A 19296-nucleotide genomic window follows, 5' to 3' on the forward strand; every position below is an offset into this window, starting at 1 on the left:
AAAACACGAAAAACTTTAAAAACAACGATTATGACAATTGTCACTTATCTTGGGTACATTTTCACTAAAATTTCATTTAAACATGTTAGCAATGCTTATTTTAGCCCATTTACATCAAAAAAATTCGAAAAACTTTAAAAACAACGATTATGACAATTGTCACTTATCAAGGGTACATTTTCACTAAAATTTCATTTAAACATGTTAGCAATGCTTATTTTAGCCCATTTACATCAAAAAAATTCGAAAAACTTTAAAAACAACGATTATGACAATTGTCACTTATCAAGGGTACATTTTCACTAAAATTTCATTTAAACATGTTAGCAATGCTTATTTTAGCCCATTTACATCAAAAAAATTCGAAAAACTTTAAAAACAACGATTATGACAATTGTCACTTATCTTGGGTACATTTTCACTAAAATTTCATTTAAACATGTTAGCAATGCTTATTTTAGCCCATTTACATCAAAAAAATTCGAAAAACTTTAAAAACAACGATTATGACAATTGTCACTTATCAAGGGTACATTTTCACTAAAATTTCATTTAAACATGTTAGCAATGCTTATTTTAGCCCATTTACATCAAAAAAATTCGAAAAACTTTAAAAACAACGATTATGACAATTGTCACTTATCTTGGGTACATTTTCACTAAAATTTCATTTAAACATGTTAGCAATGCTTATTTTAGCCCATTTACATCAAAAAAATTCGAAAAACTTTAAAGACAACGATTATGACAATTGTCACTTATCAAGGGTACATTTTCACTAAAATTTCATTTAAACATGTTAGCAATGCTTATTTTAGCCCATTTACGTCAAAAAAATTCGAAAAACTTTAAAAACAACGATTATGACAATTGTCACTTATCAAGGGTACATTTTCACTAAAATTTCATTTAAACATGTTAGCAATGCTTATTTTAGCCCATTTACATCAAAAAAATTCGAAAAACTTTAAAAACAACGATTATGACAATTGTCACTTATCTTGGGTACATCTTCACTAAAATTTCATTTAAACATGTTAGAAATGCTTATTTTAGCCCATTTACATCAAAAAAATACAAAAAACTTTAAAAACAACGATTATGACAATTGTCACTTATCAAGGGTACATTTTCACTAAAATTTCATTTAAACATGTTAGCAATGCTTATTTTAGCCCATTTACATCAAAAAAATTCGAAAAACTTTAAAAACAACGATTATGACAATTGTCATTTATCAATGGTACATCTTCACTAAAATTTTATTTAAACATGTTAGCCTTAGCAATACTTATTTTAACCCATTTATGCCAAAAAAATACGAAAAACTAAAACAACATATTCTTATTATAATTTTGTTCACATTAATCATTTCCCCAAAATTTAGCAATTTACCAGATTTTATAAAAAAACAAAAAAATTGAGCAGACCCAACGAGCCGACTAAGCGAGCCGACTAAATGAGCCGACCAATGCGGCTCATTTAGTCGACTCGAGTCAAACTCGTTTTATCGACTAGAAACTAGGCTTGAGTCGCAGCTAAGTCGACTCGGCTTAGCCGTTTAACAACACTACCATCCATAACTTAATGCATTTGGTTAGTGCAGGGTGATTAACAACACTACCATCCATAACTTAATGCATTTGGTTAGTGCAGGGTGATGAATTCTAGAAATGGTAGGAGAATCCTTAATAGCTTTCTCGACATCTGTTGTGATAATAAAGCTTATCGTATGGCATAGACAACGAATGTGCTAAGGAAATGATATAGATGCTTCTTTAGATCCTTAAATGTAAACAAATATATAATTTATTTAAATAAAATCTTTTATTAAATTTTCGATATCATTATAAATTTTGCAATAAAGGAAGTATTAAATAATACTTTCAATGACTTCGAATTCCATACATTCATCTTCATTAAATTCAAAATCATTCTCCACATCTTCTTTCATAGAATATCCAAACTGCTTAAAAGCTTTGATAAAATTAAATCCGTTGTCTGTCACAATTGCAATAATTTTTTCATCAATTCCAAAGTCACAATGGATTTCATCAACTAACTGCTATTTTATAATATGTGTGGCTTCTCAAAAATCTTCTTACAACAAGGGCCCGAGATTGTCTTTGTAAACTAACTTTTGAGAGCTTATTTATAAATTTATTTAATTGAATTTTTAAATAAAATAGCACACGATTTTATTACCCAGTTACAAGAATCCAAGAAAGCTTTTAGTCCTTTTCATAGATGATTTTTATATGCCATTTTAATATAAAAATTTATTTTAATATGGACTATGAAATGATAATGAATATTATTATAAATTATAAATGTAATTTATAATAAATTTATAAATTATACTTTTAGATGCTTGACAAAATTAAATCAGAGGAACTTATAGATTTGTGGCATTCTTTACTTTCTGGAGTAATTCTAATATTATATTAGTAGATTCATGTTGAGTGACTTGAAAAAAATTCCCATTTAAAATACTTAATTTAAATTTATAATTATATTCTTCTGCATGAATGATCAGACGAAGATAAAGATATTATTCTATCTTATTCTTCAATCATTATTTAAAATAGATGGATTTAAAACGATTCAAAAATATGGTATATTTGCAAATTGCTATATGACGACCAGCGTCATATATTATACATTATCTTAAAATATCTTCAGATTAAATTTTTCATATAAATTTTAAAATAATATCATTAAATTTTAATATTATTTAAATTAACTAATATAAATTTATTTTAAAGTATCTGCATCTTTTTAAATACAAAGTTTGATTAAGATACAGATACTTTTAAATAATTTGTATCTTAGATACAAGATATTTCCAATTTTAGAAAGATACAAATATCCTCGATACTGCCCAACCCTATTATATAGTGCATCATCAAGATTATTATTTTAAGAAATCTCTTTTAAACATTCTTCATGTCTCAACCACGATCAAATAACACTATACTATACAAAATGAAAGAAAAGAATGGTTAACGATGAAAATATGTAAGATTTCTATATGTAAGTAGTCAGGGAGACATATTTTTTAATAAAAGAAGGTTACAAAATATATTTATTTCTCTATACTACTAAAGTTTCAAATTTACAACATATATATTATACAATAAAAATTGAATAATGATTAATATAAATAATATTCCAAGGTTTTTTTAATTCTCTATAATGTGCAAATTAAATTGAATATACGATTAGTTCAAATTGAATATATTTAAAAGATAAGTGTGAATGAACTAAAAAAATTTAACTTATAAATACTGTTATGAATAGATATAATTTCTTTTATCGATTATTTTTTTTTGTATTTATTCTACGAATTATTATTATTTTATTTTCATCATTTGATTCTCGGAATTATTATTTATTTTTAATTTTTTCCTTTACATATTTATCGATTTTTTCTAGGAAATACTTTTTTTTATATATTTTCAAAAAGATGTGTATATTGAAGAAAAAAAAGATATATGATGTGATTATTATTATGTGATTATGAATTAAAAAATAATAAATTTATATGAAAAAAAGAGAACTTCTTGATACATTAAAATAAAAAAAGGGATAATAAAATCAATGATATATATAACATTGAATAAAATATAACAGCGGTCAAACCCTACAGTGCCAACGCCGAATTTAACAACAATTACTATCTAATGGCCACATATATAATTAAACAGTATTTTGATTTATTAAAATTTCTATTATATAACAAATCTAAACCAATATCAAATTATTGCTAAACCTCGAAAAGTAAATAAAACAAAGTTATACTAAAAATCGTTTGAAATGTACAAAAATACGTAAATACGCAAAAATAAGCAAAATGACGAAACACAAAAAAAATCAATAAATGGTATTTTTAATAAAATATTTTTTGCGCTCCCCTTAAAAAATTTCCACCGGCCAATGATATATATATCATTGCCATCGGCACCCTGAGATGTTAATCATAAATAGTGGCTGAATTTATTCCGAAACTCTAATTATACCACTGGATGCAGAGCTGTCTCCCGGACCTAAATATCTAACTTTTGTTTACCGAACACCCTTTGAAAAACTCCAAAATTAAGTAAAACCCCTAAGTAAAAAGAAAACACAAAAAACATATGTGGACCTTAAAAGCATTTAAATCAAAACAAAAGAAAACTTTATTTAATTTTTATGCATTTACAATAAGACAAAAGAAGGTGAAAAGAAAAACTTAATTTTATTTTATGTGACAAGAAAAAAAAAAGAAGGGGCAAAAGAGAAAAATAAAACTTATCCTACCCACATTAAAGCAGCCTGCCTACCCCTACCCCCCTCAAAAAATAGGATGCAAATTGTTCCTACCCCTCCTGCTCATGTAGACGCTGGTTACAATAGAATAGAATAATGAATATTTAGTTTTGAATATATTTGAAATGAATAAATACCTCACCAACCATATATTCCAATATTGAAACCAATGTATGTCATTGATTGAAACACAAAATTTGTAATCAAATATACAGCATTGTTTATCAAAAAATTTAAAACACCGAAAGCACTAACAGTTATACTTATACCTGATAACCCTGTTTGGAAAACAGTATAATTAGTTGGGTGAATAATATTCTTTCACACATAAAAAAAATTCAAAATAATGATTTTACCAAAACCACCCAATAACTTATTAAAAATTAAGCAGCAGAATATTCTTATAAATAATTTGTTCAATTTGAAACTATTCTCAAAACATATTAATCCAGAAATATCTTTTATAAAGTCCATACCTAACTGGGGGAATAAATTATTTTTATGTTCATATACAACATCTTCAAAAGAAATAGCAAAACAAGATAAATTAATTAAGCCTACAAAATTTTCAAGTTCAATTATAAATCCTAAACCATTGGAATATGCCATTGCAAAAATTGATGACTTATTAAATTGGGCAAGAAGGGTAATGACATATTTTAAATATTTAATTTATATTTGAGGCATTTAGGAATGATCATATGATTTCACCTTTGGACATTGTTTTATACTCTTTATATTGTAATGATGTATATATATATATATACTAAGATATATTATTAAGCACATATTTATTTTGTTCCATTATATACAATAAATGATTTAATAAATATAGTTATTAAAATAATAATTAAAAAGTCTAAAGACATATCAGGGGTGATGTATACTAAAAAAGTAAAGTAAAATAAAAATAAATTTTAAAACACTTTACAGTAAAAAAAATGAATAGGGATAAAAAAATCTGAATATCAAATATGCTGAATTTAACTATTAATCTTAATATATAATGGGCTTAAAACCAGACCTGGAACTGTGTGTGGGTTTTAAAAAAAAAACCAATCCTAAATTGAGCCTTTCTAATGTAGTATTCAAATACAAATAATATACTTTATTATAAAAGGATATTGTAATTGGTGAAATCCTTGCTATATCATATTTATATTTTTTTCTTAAAACAAAACTAATACCAAATTTTTGTGAAATATGATAATTTTATTTTACCAATATATTATAGTTTAAAAATCTAATCACATTTTAAGAAATTTATTAGACATTTTGAAACCGCTTTAAACTGAATCCCTTTCAAAATTTTACCAATTTGGAGCCAAACCAAATTTTATTAAATATTTCTCATGCTCCGAAGTGATAAAATTTATATGAATAATACCAATCAACTATCTTTCTTATCTTGCACATTTAAATTTGCTAAATTTTTCTCTATTCTAAGCTATTAAATTCATAATAAAACTTGAAAACATGTATTTGTAGTAGTAAGGCTTGTAAGACAAAACTTTTATGGGTTTTCTGATCAGTTGAATTACATTGTTCAGGCATTTGATATGACAATTATGGATTACTTTTTTTTATTGTTTATTTAACTCCCTTTGAAATTTATAGGAGAATTATAATATCAATTCGGTAAAATTTATAGTCACAAGAAAGATTTTATAGGAGAATTATATCAATTCAGTAAAATTGATAGTCACAAGAAAGATTTTATAGGACACATATGGTAGGTAGAATATTTAAGTAATATAATTAAATATTCAATTTAAGATTGCAAAATATGTTTATCTATAATATCCTTAATTAAACATATATATATAAAAGACATCACTATGGCCCCTAACTTTTGGTCTCGCTTGCTGTGCTGTTGAGATGATGCACATGGCAGCACCTCGCTATGATATGGATAGATTTGGTGTGGTTTTTAGAGCTAGCCCCAGGCAAGCCGATGTTATCATAGTGGCTGGTACTGTTACTAATAAGATGGCTCCTGCACTTAGAAGGGTACATTAAAATTTAAATATTGGCTTGCATGAGGCAATTAGAGAAGGTTAAACTTCCTTTTCATCTTTTATTTTCAGAAAGACACTGCCAAAAAACGCTTTATAGTGATAAAGGCATGCCCAATATGATGAGAACCTTTCCAAACTGGAAGACAGACCTTCTCAAATTGTCATTATGCCCACTTTTTTCAGAGTATAATTATGAAATTGCCCATAAATGGGGTATTCAAAATTATAAACTTTTATAAAGCAATCAAAAGAATAGGAAAAATAGATAAAATCTTTATTGATAAAATATGCATTATGATTATGAAAAAACAGAAATTATATTAAAAGAACTTCATCATATGCAACTTAACAAAAGTCCTTCTAAGATTAAAATTTTAGAAAATTAGAATTTTCTTTTTCTTGATATAAATTTTACCTCTAAATTAATCCTATTATGATCAACTTTTCAAAATTTCTATTGAAAGTAAGGAAGTATACGGTTGCATAGTCAGATTACATTATGAAACCTCTCCAAAAATGAATGAGTTGGGGGAGCCCCGCCCCCCATACCCTTGGGAATAATTATCGCTTTTTGCTAATAATAGTCATTATGAGGATTAACATCACACTTTTTTGTGTTAACACCAAATTCTGTTTTTCCTTCTAACTGACTAGAAAAATTAGACTTAGATTTGTTTTTATATTTAAATTTACTCTATATTTTTATATAATATTTACATTTCGTTGAGGTTTTTATAGTCACGATATAAGATTCTAATAAGACATGCTTGAATGAACTGATTGGCCGGCATGATAAATGCAATATAAACATATTTTTACTTTATATACCAGCAGAGGAAATTATATGCCGATGTTTTATATTTTGGTCATTATAAAAAAGTTAATGATGTTTACACCAAATTTACAAATAGAATTAGCGTGAAAGAGTTTATAAATGGCTCGATTTGAGCCGATTTAAAAACCGTTAACTTAATATTTTAGTCAGAAAACTATTGCCTAAGCCTCGAGATTTTACTAATAGATGTCTAAACTTTTGTGCCCAAGCTTATATAATATTTTTTTGCACAAAATATTGAGTCATATATATAAATCGGCTCAAATCGAGCCGTTTAACCACACTAGAGATTTGCTAATCATTTGAAACTGAAAATCGCCTTATATATTTTACTATGGGACCCGTATCATGCCCCAAACGGGTTGTTAAAATCACCACTGGGCATATAATTTATTATTAATAACAGGATTAAAATTTGAATTAACAAACTCCCTCCAATAATTGTTTAGTTTTTCTCGTTTTAATTATTACATAAATTTATAAGCATAATATTACCGTTAGTCTGTGACGAAGCTTCAAGTTTACTACTAGGGAAGCAATCAAAAAATTTTTTTTATTTTGTCAAACTCAAACCAACTTTAAGATTTATAAATAAGTGGTGTCTTTGTTTTTGAGTAAAAGGATCAAGCACTGCATTATAAAAGTTATCGCTAGATTTTAAATTTTTTAATAATTTTTTTTCAATCGAAATCAAAGATAGATTCGATAATCGATTTTGGCTCATCCTGTTTCTGCAATAAGATTTGATTCTTTTTAAAGGAAAAACTCCGTTCTGCACTTGCTGTTGTTGAAGCCAAAGTTAAGATGAATTTGCATAATTTAAATAACTCTTTAAAACTTTTCATCAAATCGGTGCATATTAAAAAAGTATTTCATTAACATTCTTTTTCTTTCTAATTCAACATCCCAAAACACTACCTTTAATTCGGTTTCCAGCTTGTGTAAGTCGAAAAATTGAGAATAAGTGTCGTTTAAAATATCTAATAAATATTTTGGGAGATTATTTGGAATTTACTAATATCTAACAATTCGACGAATTTAATATTTTTTGGTGAAAGACATATGAAATAGAATTAATCAAATCATTTTCAATATTGCTTGATAGTCCAATAAAAACTGCACTATTTCTAAATGATGTTTCAATAGTAAATTTTTTTCCGCGAGCAAATAAATTAATTAATTTCCTCTATTTACTGAATTAGAAGATTCATCATCACCATGGAATACGAGCTCCTGAATTCCAACAAAACATATAGAGTTGATCAATATTTCTCTATTTGATTTGACTTTAGAATTATGCTGTTCGATGAATATTTTGCGCATCGAATCTATCATATTTTCAATACGATTTTGGCCAAATGTTTTTAATTGAATCATCGACTGCAAATGAGCGGTTGATTCTTTGCCGTTTAGCTGCCTTTAAAATTATATCCGAAAATCCTTTATCATTCCAAACATATTTTTCCTTTGGAAATAATAGGCATGACCAACAATATAGAGAATTAGAAAATTCACATCCAGTGAGCTATTCATATTTTTCATATTTATCGATAGAAAAATTACGGATGCAAGTTTTGATTTCTTTTTTTACGTTTTGTAAAATTGGTTTTGGTCTTCCTTTTTCAATAATCAATTTTTTCGCACCAAAGTTTCTTTAGTTAAATGATAATGTTAATAAATTTTCAATAATACAATTACAATTATTAAACATTAATTATGGATTTTAAAAACGAAAAATTTTTTATTTTAAAAAAGTAAGGAAAAAAATATTATATAAAAAAATTTTCTTCTCTTTTATTTATTAAATAAATAAGCATTTTTTTATTTGCTTCCCCAATGTTTATTTTTTAATGGTAAAATTACACAATACCATGGCATGATTTTCCTTATTTATTAAAAAAAATAAGCAATATTAAATTTACTTCCCTCATGTATATTTTTTGAATCCCGGAAAAAAACCCCAGGAAAAAAAACCCAGAAATTTTTTTTCGAATTTACTTAAGATCTAATAATATCGGTATATTTTTATTTGGATTTATATAAGGTATAGACAAATTAGTATTTTAGAAAAAAATATTATAAAAATATAATTTAATAATAAATTATATACATAATAATGATTTTTCAATAAAATAAACAGATCTTATTGCAAATTTTGTCAAATTTAGTCTACTTAATATAGTAATTAAGGATGGATATTGTATTTATTACTATAGCAAAAATTTTTACGAAAATAATTAATACATGGGTTATTTTACTAGGATATTTTTTTTCCCAGTACCAATTTGAATATCAGCATTTTTTCTTGTTTAAGCACTGCGATTTTGTTTTCAGTGTCCAACTACCTACACGCCATCGTTCAAGTTTGGTTTCATCGGCAGCCATATCGCATTTCATTTTTTTAATCAATACCCAGATTGATGGGTGTTTATTCACAAACAGATTAGAAAAACGATGATTCGAACCTTCGCATTGATTATTTATGAGTTATTCGTTGGATAGAGTGCTCTGATTCAAGTTTCTGAAGAAAATCGAGGCCCAATTTGACCTGTCTGTGATTGAGAATTGCTTCTTGTGACCTCCCTTGATACTCCATTGATGTAATTTTTATCGAAATATTCAAGAATATTCTTACCATTGCTCGGAGTAACCGATCTAAGGAATGCCATTGCATTGCCCATATCACATAAAGGAACAAATGCTAAGCCGTCCATCATGTTACAAAAGAAGCTTAGGGCTTCATCGGTTCTGTATTGGCGTTCCAGACCTAGCTTTTAAATTTTTCTATGTACTTTGACACAAATGGTAAAAGCATCCTCTGATTATGATGTGATCCTCTAATTGAAAAAATAAATATAAATAATTTAACATATTAATAATCATACCAATGACAGTTTTAACCGCGCTAATAGCAGACTTTTCGAAATCCATTATATATAATGGATCAAGAAATAAATCCCGTTCTTGACATTTAGACATTATTACTTCGAATATTTTTTCGTAAATATTTTGTGTTTTTTTTTGGAATTTAATAGCTGTTAATGATTTTGGCATTCGCTTATAAAATTATTTATCAATAATTATTGCTATGTTATACTAAAAAAATTAAGTGAAAATTGAGAAGAGAATAATTGAGAAAAGGTCAGAAAAATAAAGATTAACAATGACTTAAAGCAAAAATGGGAAGAAAATAATAAATTGAGAAAAAAATTTAAGAAAAATTGACAAGAAAAATTTTTTTAAAAATAACGATTTTCTTTTTTTTAAAATTTTTTTCCATTCCGGGGGTTTTTTTCCGGGGATTTTTTTTCCTATTACCACATTTTTTTAACGTAGAAAAAATAATAGTAAATTTTTTAACGTAGTAAAAATAATAGTAACTTTTTAACGTAGTAAAAATAATAGTATTTCTTAATATAGTAAAAATAATATTAATTTTTAACGTTATAAAAATTATATTAATCTTTTTAACGTTATAAAAATATTATTAATTTTTAAGTCAGTTTAGTTTATTTAGCACAGTACAAAGATTATATTAAGTTTATTTAAAAATTTTATAAGAAAAATTTCAAGGGAAGCAATGCTTCCCTTGCTTCTATGGACGCTTCGTCACTGCCGTTAGTTAGTGAGACGAGTAAGATGGGTCAGATACAATTGAAAGAGGAGTTATATAGGGCATCCTAATTATTATGGCTTAATAATATGAAGATACATAGATATATATTATCCTAAACAAAAATAACGTTAGTTTTATATTTTCCCTCTTTTACCCATCTTTGCACACAAAATTTTGCATATAGTTTTATTTGACTAAAATGATCTTAATATGGTAATTTAAGTTTAATTTCAAGGTTCCAATGATGATTTAATAATTTATTCTACATTCAAACTTATGGCAATTTATAGGAAAATATTTTAATTAAAAAATAATGCCATTTTTTAATTTAGTGTTTAGTCATTGTTTTAAATAATCATAACTAAAGTTAATGAAGGTAAGATCATCTGCTTTTAAATTCTGCATCACAATTATTTTTTAATTATAATCTCAAATACCCTGTAGAATCCCAATTGAACCAATTATTCAGGAGAAAATTCTTGATTTATATGAAGAAAGAATGAATAATCTAGTCTAATTTTAATCTCAAATGTCCTGTTCCGTAGGAAATTCTTTATTTTTATGAAGAAAGAATGAATAATCCCGCCTAATCGAAAAACTCCACCTAAACAGAGAAACTATCTTATACAATATTAATAAATTAATTGATTCCGTCAAATCTGGTTGAAATGGCTCAAAATGTGACAACATCCAGGGATAAATTAAATCAGTTTGCAACAAATTATCAGGGAAAATTGTGGATCAAATTTTGTTTATTTGACTTAAAAATTCGATTAAATAAAAGAGAATCTCATTTTACCTTGCAACTGAATGATTTATTCTTGATTAATGTTAAATATTACATATGGAATACAATTTCGAAAATCGTCTGCTGCCTAGTCAATTAAGTACGTGTATCTCAATCCGATAGTTCTGGGTCGAATCCAGCTGGAACCATGTTTTTCGAAACCAACTAGGCGGCCCTTTCATGGAGGGATGATATATAGAGTATCGGATGCGATCATTAAATTCCTTCTCTTAAAAATATTTTTTTAAAAATATGGAAATTGCATTTTTAAAACAATTGATCGTTGTTTAGATCATTTGATTATTTAATTGCTATTATGCTGTGACTATGCGATTTTAAAATTAACCTTCAATCTTTGGGTTATAAATTTTATAAAATGTTTTTAATTTTTATACAGTAGCTACACTTTTGTTTAGATAGGCCAAGAAAAAAAATTTCCATTAACAAGTAACTAAAAGAAGAATACTATTTCGCAAAGAAATATAAAGTTTGGTTTGCCAAATGGTCAAAAGGTTTGGTGCCGTTGTATTTTGAGAGTATTCTCAAAAGTCATTCCATCCTGATAAAATGTTGAAAATGAAGTATCTAAGCACACATAATGCCCAGAAAAGAGACGTTTCTAAATTTTGACCCATATTAGTATCTTGTATCCATGAATCAAAAAGCTAATTTTGGTTATTCTATAACTCTTTGATGTATTCAACCTTTTTTAAAAAACAAATTCTTGCTAATATGGGCAATTCATATGTATATCCAATATTACAATTATGACAATAATAATATTTTATCATATCATATACCTTTTAATATTGCATTGCATAAATTAAGACCAGCTTTATTTTTTATAGGTAGTTTATATGTTGCCAGTAATGTGGGGTATTGTTTATTTATTAGGCAATCCTTGTTTTCCGAGTAAATTAAATAAAAATGACTAAATACTTAAGTGCAAATTATTATTTATTAGATATTTATTCTGCTCATACATTTTGGGCAAAATTATTATAACAGAACGTAGTCAACAATAAATGATTGCCCTATCACTAAATCATTTATTTAAAATACGTTTTAATTCTGCTGGAAATGTATTCCAGCATATGTACCAGACTGGATCCAATTTTTTTCACCAGAATGGGGCAAAATCCAATCCTACCCCATTTAAATTTATTTGCCCCCTCCCTCTCATTTTATTCTGATGACTATAGTGTTTCATACCCTCCTTCAATTAATATGATTTCTAATTTACAAAGCCTTTACTAAAATAAGAAGACTGTTTAAAAAATGTCTTTCATATATTTCCAATTTATCTGATGTTAACATGTAATAAACATAATAGGCAACAACATTCTTTTGATGAAATTAAAATGATATTTTCTTATCAATATTAACATTGTCAAGCTAACCCATCATTAACAAACCATATAAAAAAAATATAATTCTATCATTAACGTTTTAAGAAACCCTCCTTTATTTGCTGGTTGAAAGAATAAAGAACTTTCAAACAACTCTCTTAATCAATTTTAAAATTTTAGCAAAATTTTTATTAGATTAACAATGATGTTTTTTGTGAAGGAAATGCCTGTCAAATTGGTCTAGAGCAAAGGTTGATACCTAAATCTGATTGCATATTTGAAAATCTACAAAAGAAAGAAAACATAATTTTAACAGTGAATACAATAAGAATTGATTAAGTTGTCGAAATTTGGTTAGGGATAAATAAACAATACTTCTTAAAAGTATTGAATTATATGAATAAACATTTAATCTTTTTTATTTTGGTCTATAATTGTATTTATTGTGCATATGTTGTGAAAAAAGCAAACTAGATGCATATTTTGTATTTTTAAAAAAAAATCCTTCGGGCCGGATTTGAACCAGCGACCTATGGATGACTATTTATTTAATCTACAGTCCACCGCTCTACCAACTGAGCTACCGAAGGATATGCTTCATTGTACATAAAAAGTATAATTAAATGTTGTAATAAATCTATTATATCTTGTGAATTTTATTTGATGTTTTTATTTTATGCATATTTTACAAAATATAATGTTAAAATATAGTCATGCTCTCGTTTAAGCGATATCGTCGTTTTTGTGCTTTCTATAAACATTAAAATAATATTTACATATGCTTTTCTAAATATCATTGCAAATAATACTTTTATCACTCATGTCATGCTGTCACTCCTAATCACAATTATAAGCTACAATATAAATATTAGTAAATATATCAAATTTTTAATTTAAAAATTATTTATTAACATAAACATCTTTTATAAGTACAAATTTACTATTAATTATTTATCTATGAATATAATTACAAAAAAAGGGATGTGTATTCTAGTTATTGTGTCTTTTAAGAAAATACAACATTATTGTTATATATACTTAAAAAAAGGTATAGAAATATGGCTTTCCAGTATGATAATAATATTGATGCATCAACACTTTAATAGGAGATTAAAAAAGCCCAGAAATCACAACATTTTACAATCTGACCAAAGCTGGAGATGGCCAACTGTTCAATTTATTCATTGTTGAAAAGATCAAATTGATAGCCTTTGAAAATATAACATCAATAAACTTTTATAATTTAGAAATCCAATAATTTAAAATTTATTAATTAGCGATGGAGCTCATGAATTCATTAATAGACAGTAGATTATGAAAATTCTTGTGTTAATATATTATTAAGGGATAAAATATGGAATATTCTCAATATAAAGGAATTTAAACATATTCTACAAATCAAAGAGAAAGGGGATCTTGTTCGTGGTGAAGGAAAAGAAAACTACATTAATTTTTATAAATTTAAAATTATGAGTATAATAGATCCTACCTGTATAATTAAATGAGTTCTGGGTTAAAATTATGATTTACATAGAGGCTTGTAGATCCTCCTATACCAATCTCTAAGTTAATCATGACACACTGAGCCCCCCCCCCTTTCATAACTAAAATATAAAATCATTTAATGATAAAATGGATACTTACTATTATGTTGACAATTACCCCTGAAATTTTGACACCATTGCATTGGATGACCCTGTATTTGAGCGCCATGCAACAATGTAATATTTATGATAACTGAACATCTGGTTATATTAATTATTTTATTGTGCAGGTCCAACAAATGTTCTAGATCAGGCACATGTACACTAAGGTTTCAGATTTACAGTATTCACACTTTCTAACCCTATTAGCCAAATATAGGGTTTGTAACCAAATGATTTTTCATGTTTATTTGGAGATAGCTTAGTCCTTCAAATCTTCTTTTTGCCTGTCCCTCATGGGCCTCACTCAGTAGAATTAACAAATAATAAAAATTACTCCAAAAATTTAAATGATAAAGACCTATATATAGATAGTTACTGAGTTACTTTATTAAAAAATTATATATTTTTTAATCACAAAGTGTTTTTGGAAAAGGTAAAGTAAGTTTTTAATTTTGAAGAGGTCATTTAAAATTTTGATATGTTCACTAAATTAATGTAAGTTTATACAAAAAAAAAATAGGTTAGGGTAAAAATTGATTTTCAAGTTTAATTTTTTATCGATAAAAAACATCAATATAGATGACATGTAAATTATTTAAAATAACCTGATCAGATGCTGATATCAGCCAATCCAATTTTTAATAATGACTTATGGAAAAATGTTTATTAGGTATAGAATAAACAAAAATATATCAATAAAATAAATATACATATAAAGTAAAGCAAATATAGACTATTCTAATTTAACAAGAAAATTATTTTTAAAATTTGAACGATTCAATTCAATATTAACATTGTATCATCATTTTGTTATATCGGATCCAATTTAACGAAATCGAATAACCGTACAAATATACATGCCAACAGCATTATCCGCAGCGGCGATTCTTTTTTTAAAACAATCGACTGGCATCGGCGAATCGATTTAGTCAAATATTTTTTAACTTTTTATTAAAATTATAAATTTAGAAACACTTTTAAAATAAAATTTATGCTTTATTATGTTTAACTATAATTTAATGATTTTATTAATTTATAATTATCATTTATAAATATTATTTTATTTAGATTCATAGGAAATTAATGATATTTTAGAGTTCAGAGTGAGTCCAGATATGGATAATACACACTCGTTGGGTCTGCTCTCATAGCTGAAACGCACAGGACCCTTCTAGATAATATTGAAAGTTTAGGAAGATCCAATTTATCTTCCAAAAATCTAAGTTATCTTTTATCTCTAAATTATAAGGCGAAAATAATGAATAACACTTTCTAGACTAGTTAATTTATTCAAGACCATTGTTATGAATAGATGAATGTTTCGTAGCCAATGACTTAAGATAATCGAATTCTGAAGCAACTTTCGTCATTTAACATTCAGTTAATTTGTCGGTGTAAGGCAACAGAGAGGTAGCTTGTTGACATAAAAATTTCACCGGAGTAATATTTTTTCCTTCAAATATTCATTTACTATTATAGATTGAAGAGGATCCAATAATGCTCCTAACACTTAAGTAAAAAAATAAAAACAAAGAAATAATATTTCAAAAAAACTAATTTATATATTTAAAATACTCCTGAAGATCGTTATTGGAAATCTATGATCAATTAGTAAGCATAGGGATGCTATGGGAGGACCATCATATTCTTTTACAATTAAATGATTTTTAATTTCATTACGAAATAATAAGGATAAATTTATAGTAACTCCTTTTTGGACGGATAAAAATTCAACAGTTTTTTGAAGGTTTTAAGAAAATTTAAAAGTTCTTGCACCAAGCCCCAATCGGAGTTAAATAATTTGAGATTCGGTTTCTCCATTCTATTTAATAGAATATTAATAGGATTTTTGTTAATTTTAAATTTTTAGATATTTCTTCTTTACATGATAAGTCATGTAAATGTTTTATTATGTTTGATGTGTTGATATTTTTTGAAAAAGATATGATTGGGTAACTAATTAAAAAATTCGCAATTATTTTAAAAATAATCAAAAAATTTACTCTGAAAATGAAGAATTATTTTCATCCTCACTATTTTTATCAAGTGCTATTTGCAAGCATTAAAAGACTATCTGCAGCAACACTAATTCTCTTATTATTTGTGTTAGTTTTTAATATTAAGGATCCATAATGTTTCCATGCAAAAGAAGGTTTTACTTTCAATGATATATTATTGTATTTTGTTACAGGGTATTGCAATGCTGCATCCATTATAATTGTTTTAGTCCTGTTATGTTTATATAAGTTATAATGGCAATAAAATAAAAATCATTAATTAAAATCCTTTTATGATAAAAAATAAATATGATGAGTTGTAGATTGCATTAAGAAAATATTGTATTACTCCATAATTTAATGTCTTATACAAAATATTTAAAGCATCAAAAATTAAAAGAATAAAATATATAATAATGTTTCAATACCTTTTCTGTAAATTACTAGCCAAATCTTATCTTATCTAGCACGTATATGGATTGTTACAAATCAAATGTTTTGCAAATAATATTTATTAATTTTAAAAAATAAAATCGTATTTTTTAATAATTCAAACAATATTTTATATTATTTTTTTTCTAATTACAATTCATAAATAATATATAAAATAAATATTATTTTTAATTATAAAAAATATGTATCACGCTGCCGAATTTTTACATCAGCGGCGGCGTGTCGAGCGCCGACACTTTTTGGCGTCGGCGTGGTCAAAATTAGGCGGCGGCATACATATCTACGTACAAATAATCTGGTTAACACCATACTAAAAAATTATTAAGTCCAAAATATTAAATAGGATTCATAATAAAAAGTAAATGGGTATTAAAAATAATTTTTTAAATATATAAAAACATTTTATTTTTGTTTTTGCGATGGTATTACTAGTTGTATTTGTGATTTTTTTTCATTTGTATTTATATTTTATTTAAAATGTATTTAATAAGGTATATGACCAAATGCCTGATCCAAAATGGGTGATATCAATGGGAAGCTGTGCCAATGGGGGCGGTTACTATCATTATTCTTATTCGGTTGTCAGAGGCTGCGATAGAATCATACCTGTAGACATATATGTTCCAGGTTATTTATTTACTTATTTTCATAGTTGATCAGTACCACGAATACCTGTGTAATGGATTCTTACATTATCTTTGTTGTTTTTATCTCTTACCACTCTTTTTATTTTAAATTATTATTAATTTTGGTCGTAATTTCCATTTGCTGATTTTATTTGTTTAAATTTTTTTAATTTATGCAAAGTATATTCTTGAAATATCATGTGTTTACTAGTGTTTTAGATAATGTAGAAATTTTTTTAAACAATTTAGATATATTTTTGGATAGTTCCTCTTGAGGATTAAATTAAACCCTAGAATTTGATGTCATTTATTTACTCGATCAGTTTATTTAAACAATCAACATATATATGATGTTTCTTTCTCTATGTATTTCTGGTTATCGGAAAATAATTCCCATAGAAAAACCTTCAATTTTTTTCTCTTATGAGAAGGGAAATTTATTTTTGATTAACTCTATATTGATGTTTCATATAATATATATTTGTATGGACTGTAATTTTTTTTAATAACTCATCCATCTCAAATTATTTTTTTATCATTTCGAATTCCCATTATTGCAATATTTTGTTAAACTTATAATTATATATTTAAATTTTATCTTAAAAACATATTAGGTTGTCCTCCGACAGCCGAGGCCTTATTATACGGTGTTTTGCAGCTTCAAAAAAAAATAAAGAGATCTAAAATGGCTGAAATGTGGTATAGGAGATAGAGAATCATTTTCTTTGAAAATACCCCAAATATTAAATTAAATAAAACGAAGAAAATATTTATATTATAATCCTTTATAGGCTGATAATTTTTTAAACACCAATAAAATTTATTCCTTCTACGCACAAAACGCATATTTTGATATTAGATATTATTAATATTTCCATATCTGCATATGTATCACAATTTATATACATTAATAATATTACATGTTATGGATTGAAAATTGTTTGACCCCTTAGTTTTAGATTATATATTATATTATCTATTTACAGTGAAATAAATAAATTAGTATGATTCTCTGGATAAAAATATTATATAATGATAATTTTTATAGACACACCAATACCAGGTGTTATCCATCTGGCCATGCCTCTAGTACTGGCCAATACCAATATTAAATTATTTTTGATCTTTATTTAATGAATCTTATTATTTATTAACTTTTCTATAATTTTTTTATTTTCGCTGGTTTGCGTCTTTCTGAATACGCCTAACCCTGAATTCATAATTAGCGCGAATTAGCTGCAAGTATACAATATGCTATGTTTTTATATTCTTTACCGCGTCGCGCTCAATGTGAATTCAGAGTAGTAAAATATAACATTTATAGTTCACGCCGAAAAAATATTCATGGTGATAATAATGAAAAATTATTTTTTATTAAAAAGAATCTACCTGTTTTAAAATTCATAATTAATTAGTAATATAAAATATAATAACATTATTTATTAAATTTAAAAAAAATATTGTTTCGATTTGGAAAGTGTGGTGGCATCAGAAATTCCTATCAATTTATACAACTAGGCGGACCAAGGATATTGATGAATTTTGATATATCGTATACAGGTAATGAAAATATAAATGAAATTCCCCTATACGACAGAACAAGGGCATGTTTAAATCTTAAGATTAAATCGCCCTAAATAAAGTCATATAAATAATGTGTT

General features: G+C 26.0%; 1 protein-coding gene and 1 non-coding gene across 2 annotated transcripts; one reads left to right on the top strand and one right to left on the bottom strand.

The window, feature by feature from the left end:
• The first annotated feature begins 4639 nt into the window (after positions 1-4639).
• LOC135925885 (NADH-quinone oxidoreductase subunit B 2-like) lies at positions 4640-18580 on the top strand. The gene is made up of 4 exons (XM_065461444.1): positions 4640-4954; positions 6139-6318; positions 17501-17636; positions 18250-18580. The coding sequence occupies exons 1-4, from the start codon at positions 4655-4657 to the stop codon at positions 18345-18347; spliced, it is 714 nt and encodes a 237-aa protein (XP_065317516.1). The 5' UTR covers positions 4640-4654; the 3' UTR covers positions 18348-18580.
• Trnay-gua (transfer RNA tyrosine (anticodon GUA)) lies at positions 13416-13503 on the bottom strand. The gene is given in 2 exon segments: positions 13416-13451; positions 13467-13503. It is a non-coding gene; the product is annotated as a tRNA-Tyr (tRNA).
• Positions 18581-19296: the final 716 nt, after the last annotated feature.

This window comes from Gordionus sp. m RMFG-2023, chromosome 3, assembly GCF_954871325.1.
Source record: "Gordionus sp. m RMFG-2023 chromosome 3, tfGorSpeb1-WG-v2, whole genome shotgun sequence".
NCBI lineage: Eukaryota > Metazoa > Nematomorpha > Gordioida > Chordodea > Parachordodidae > Gordionus > Gordionus sp. m RMFG-2023.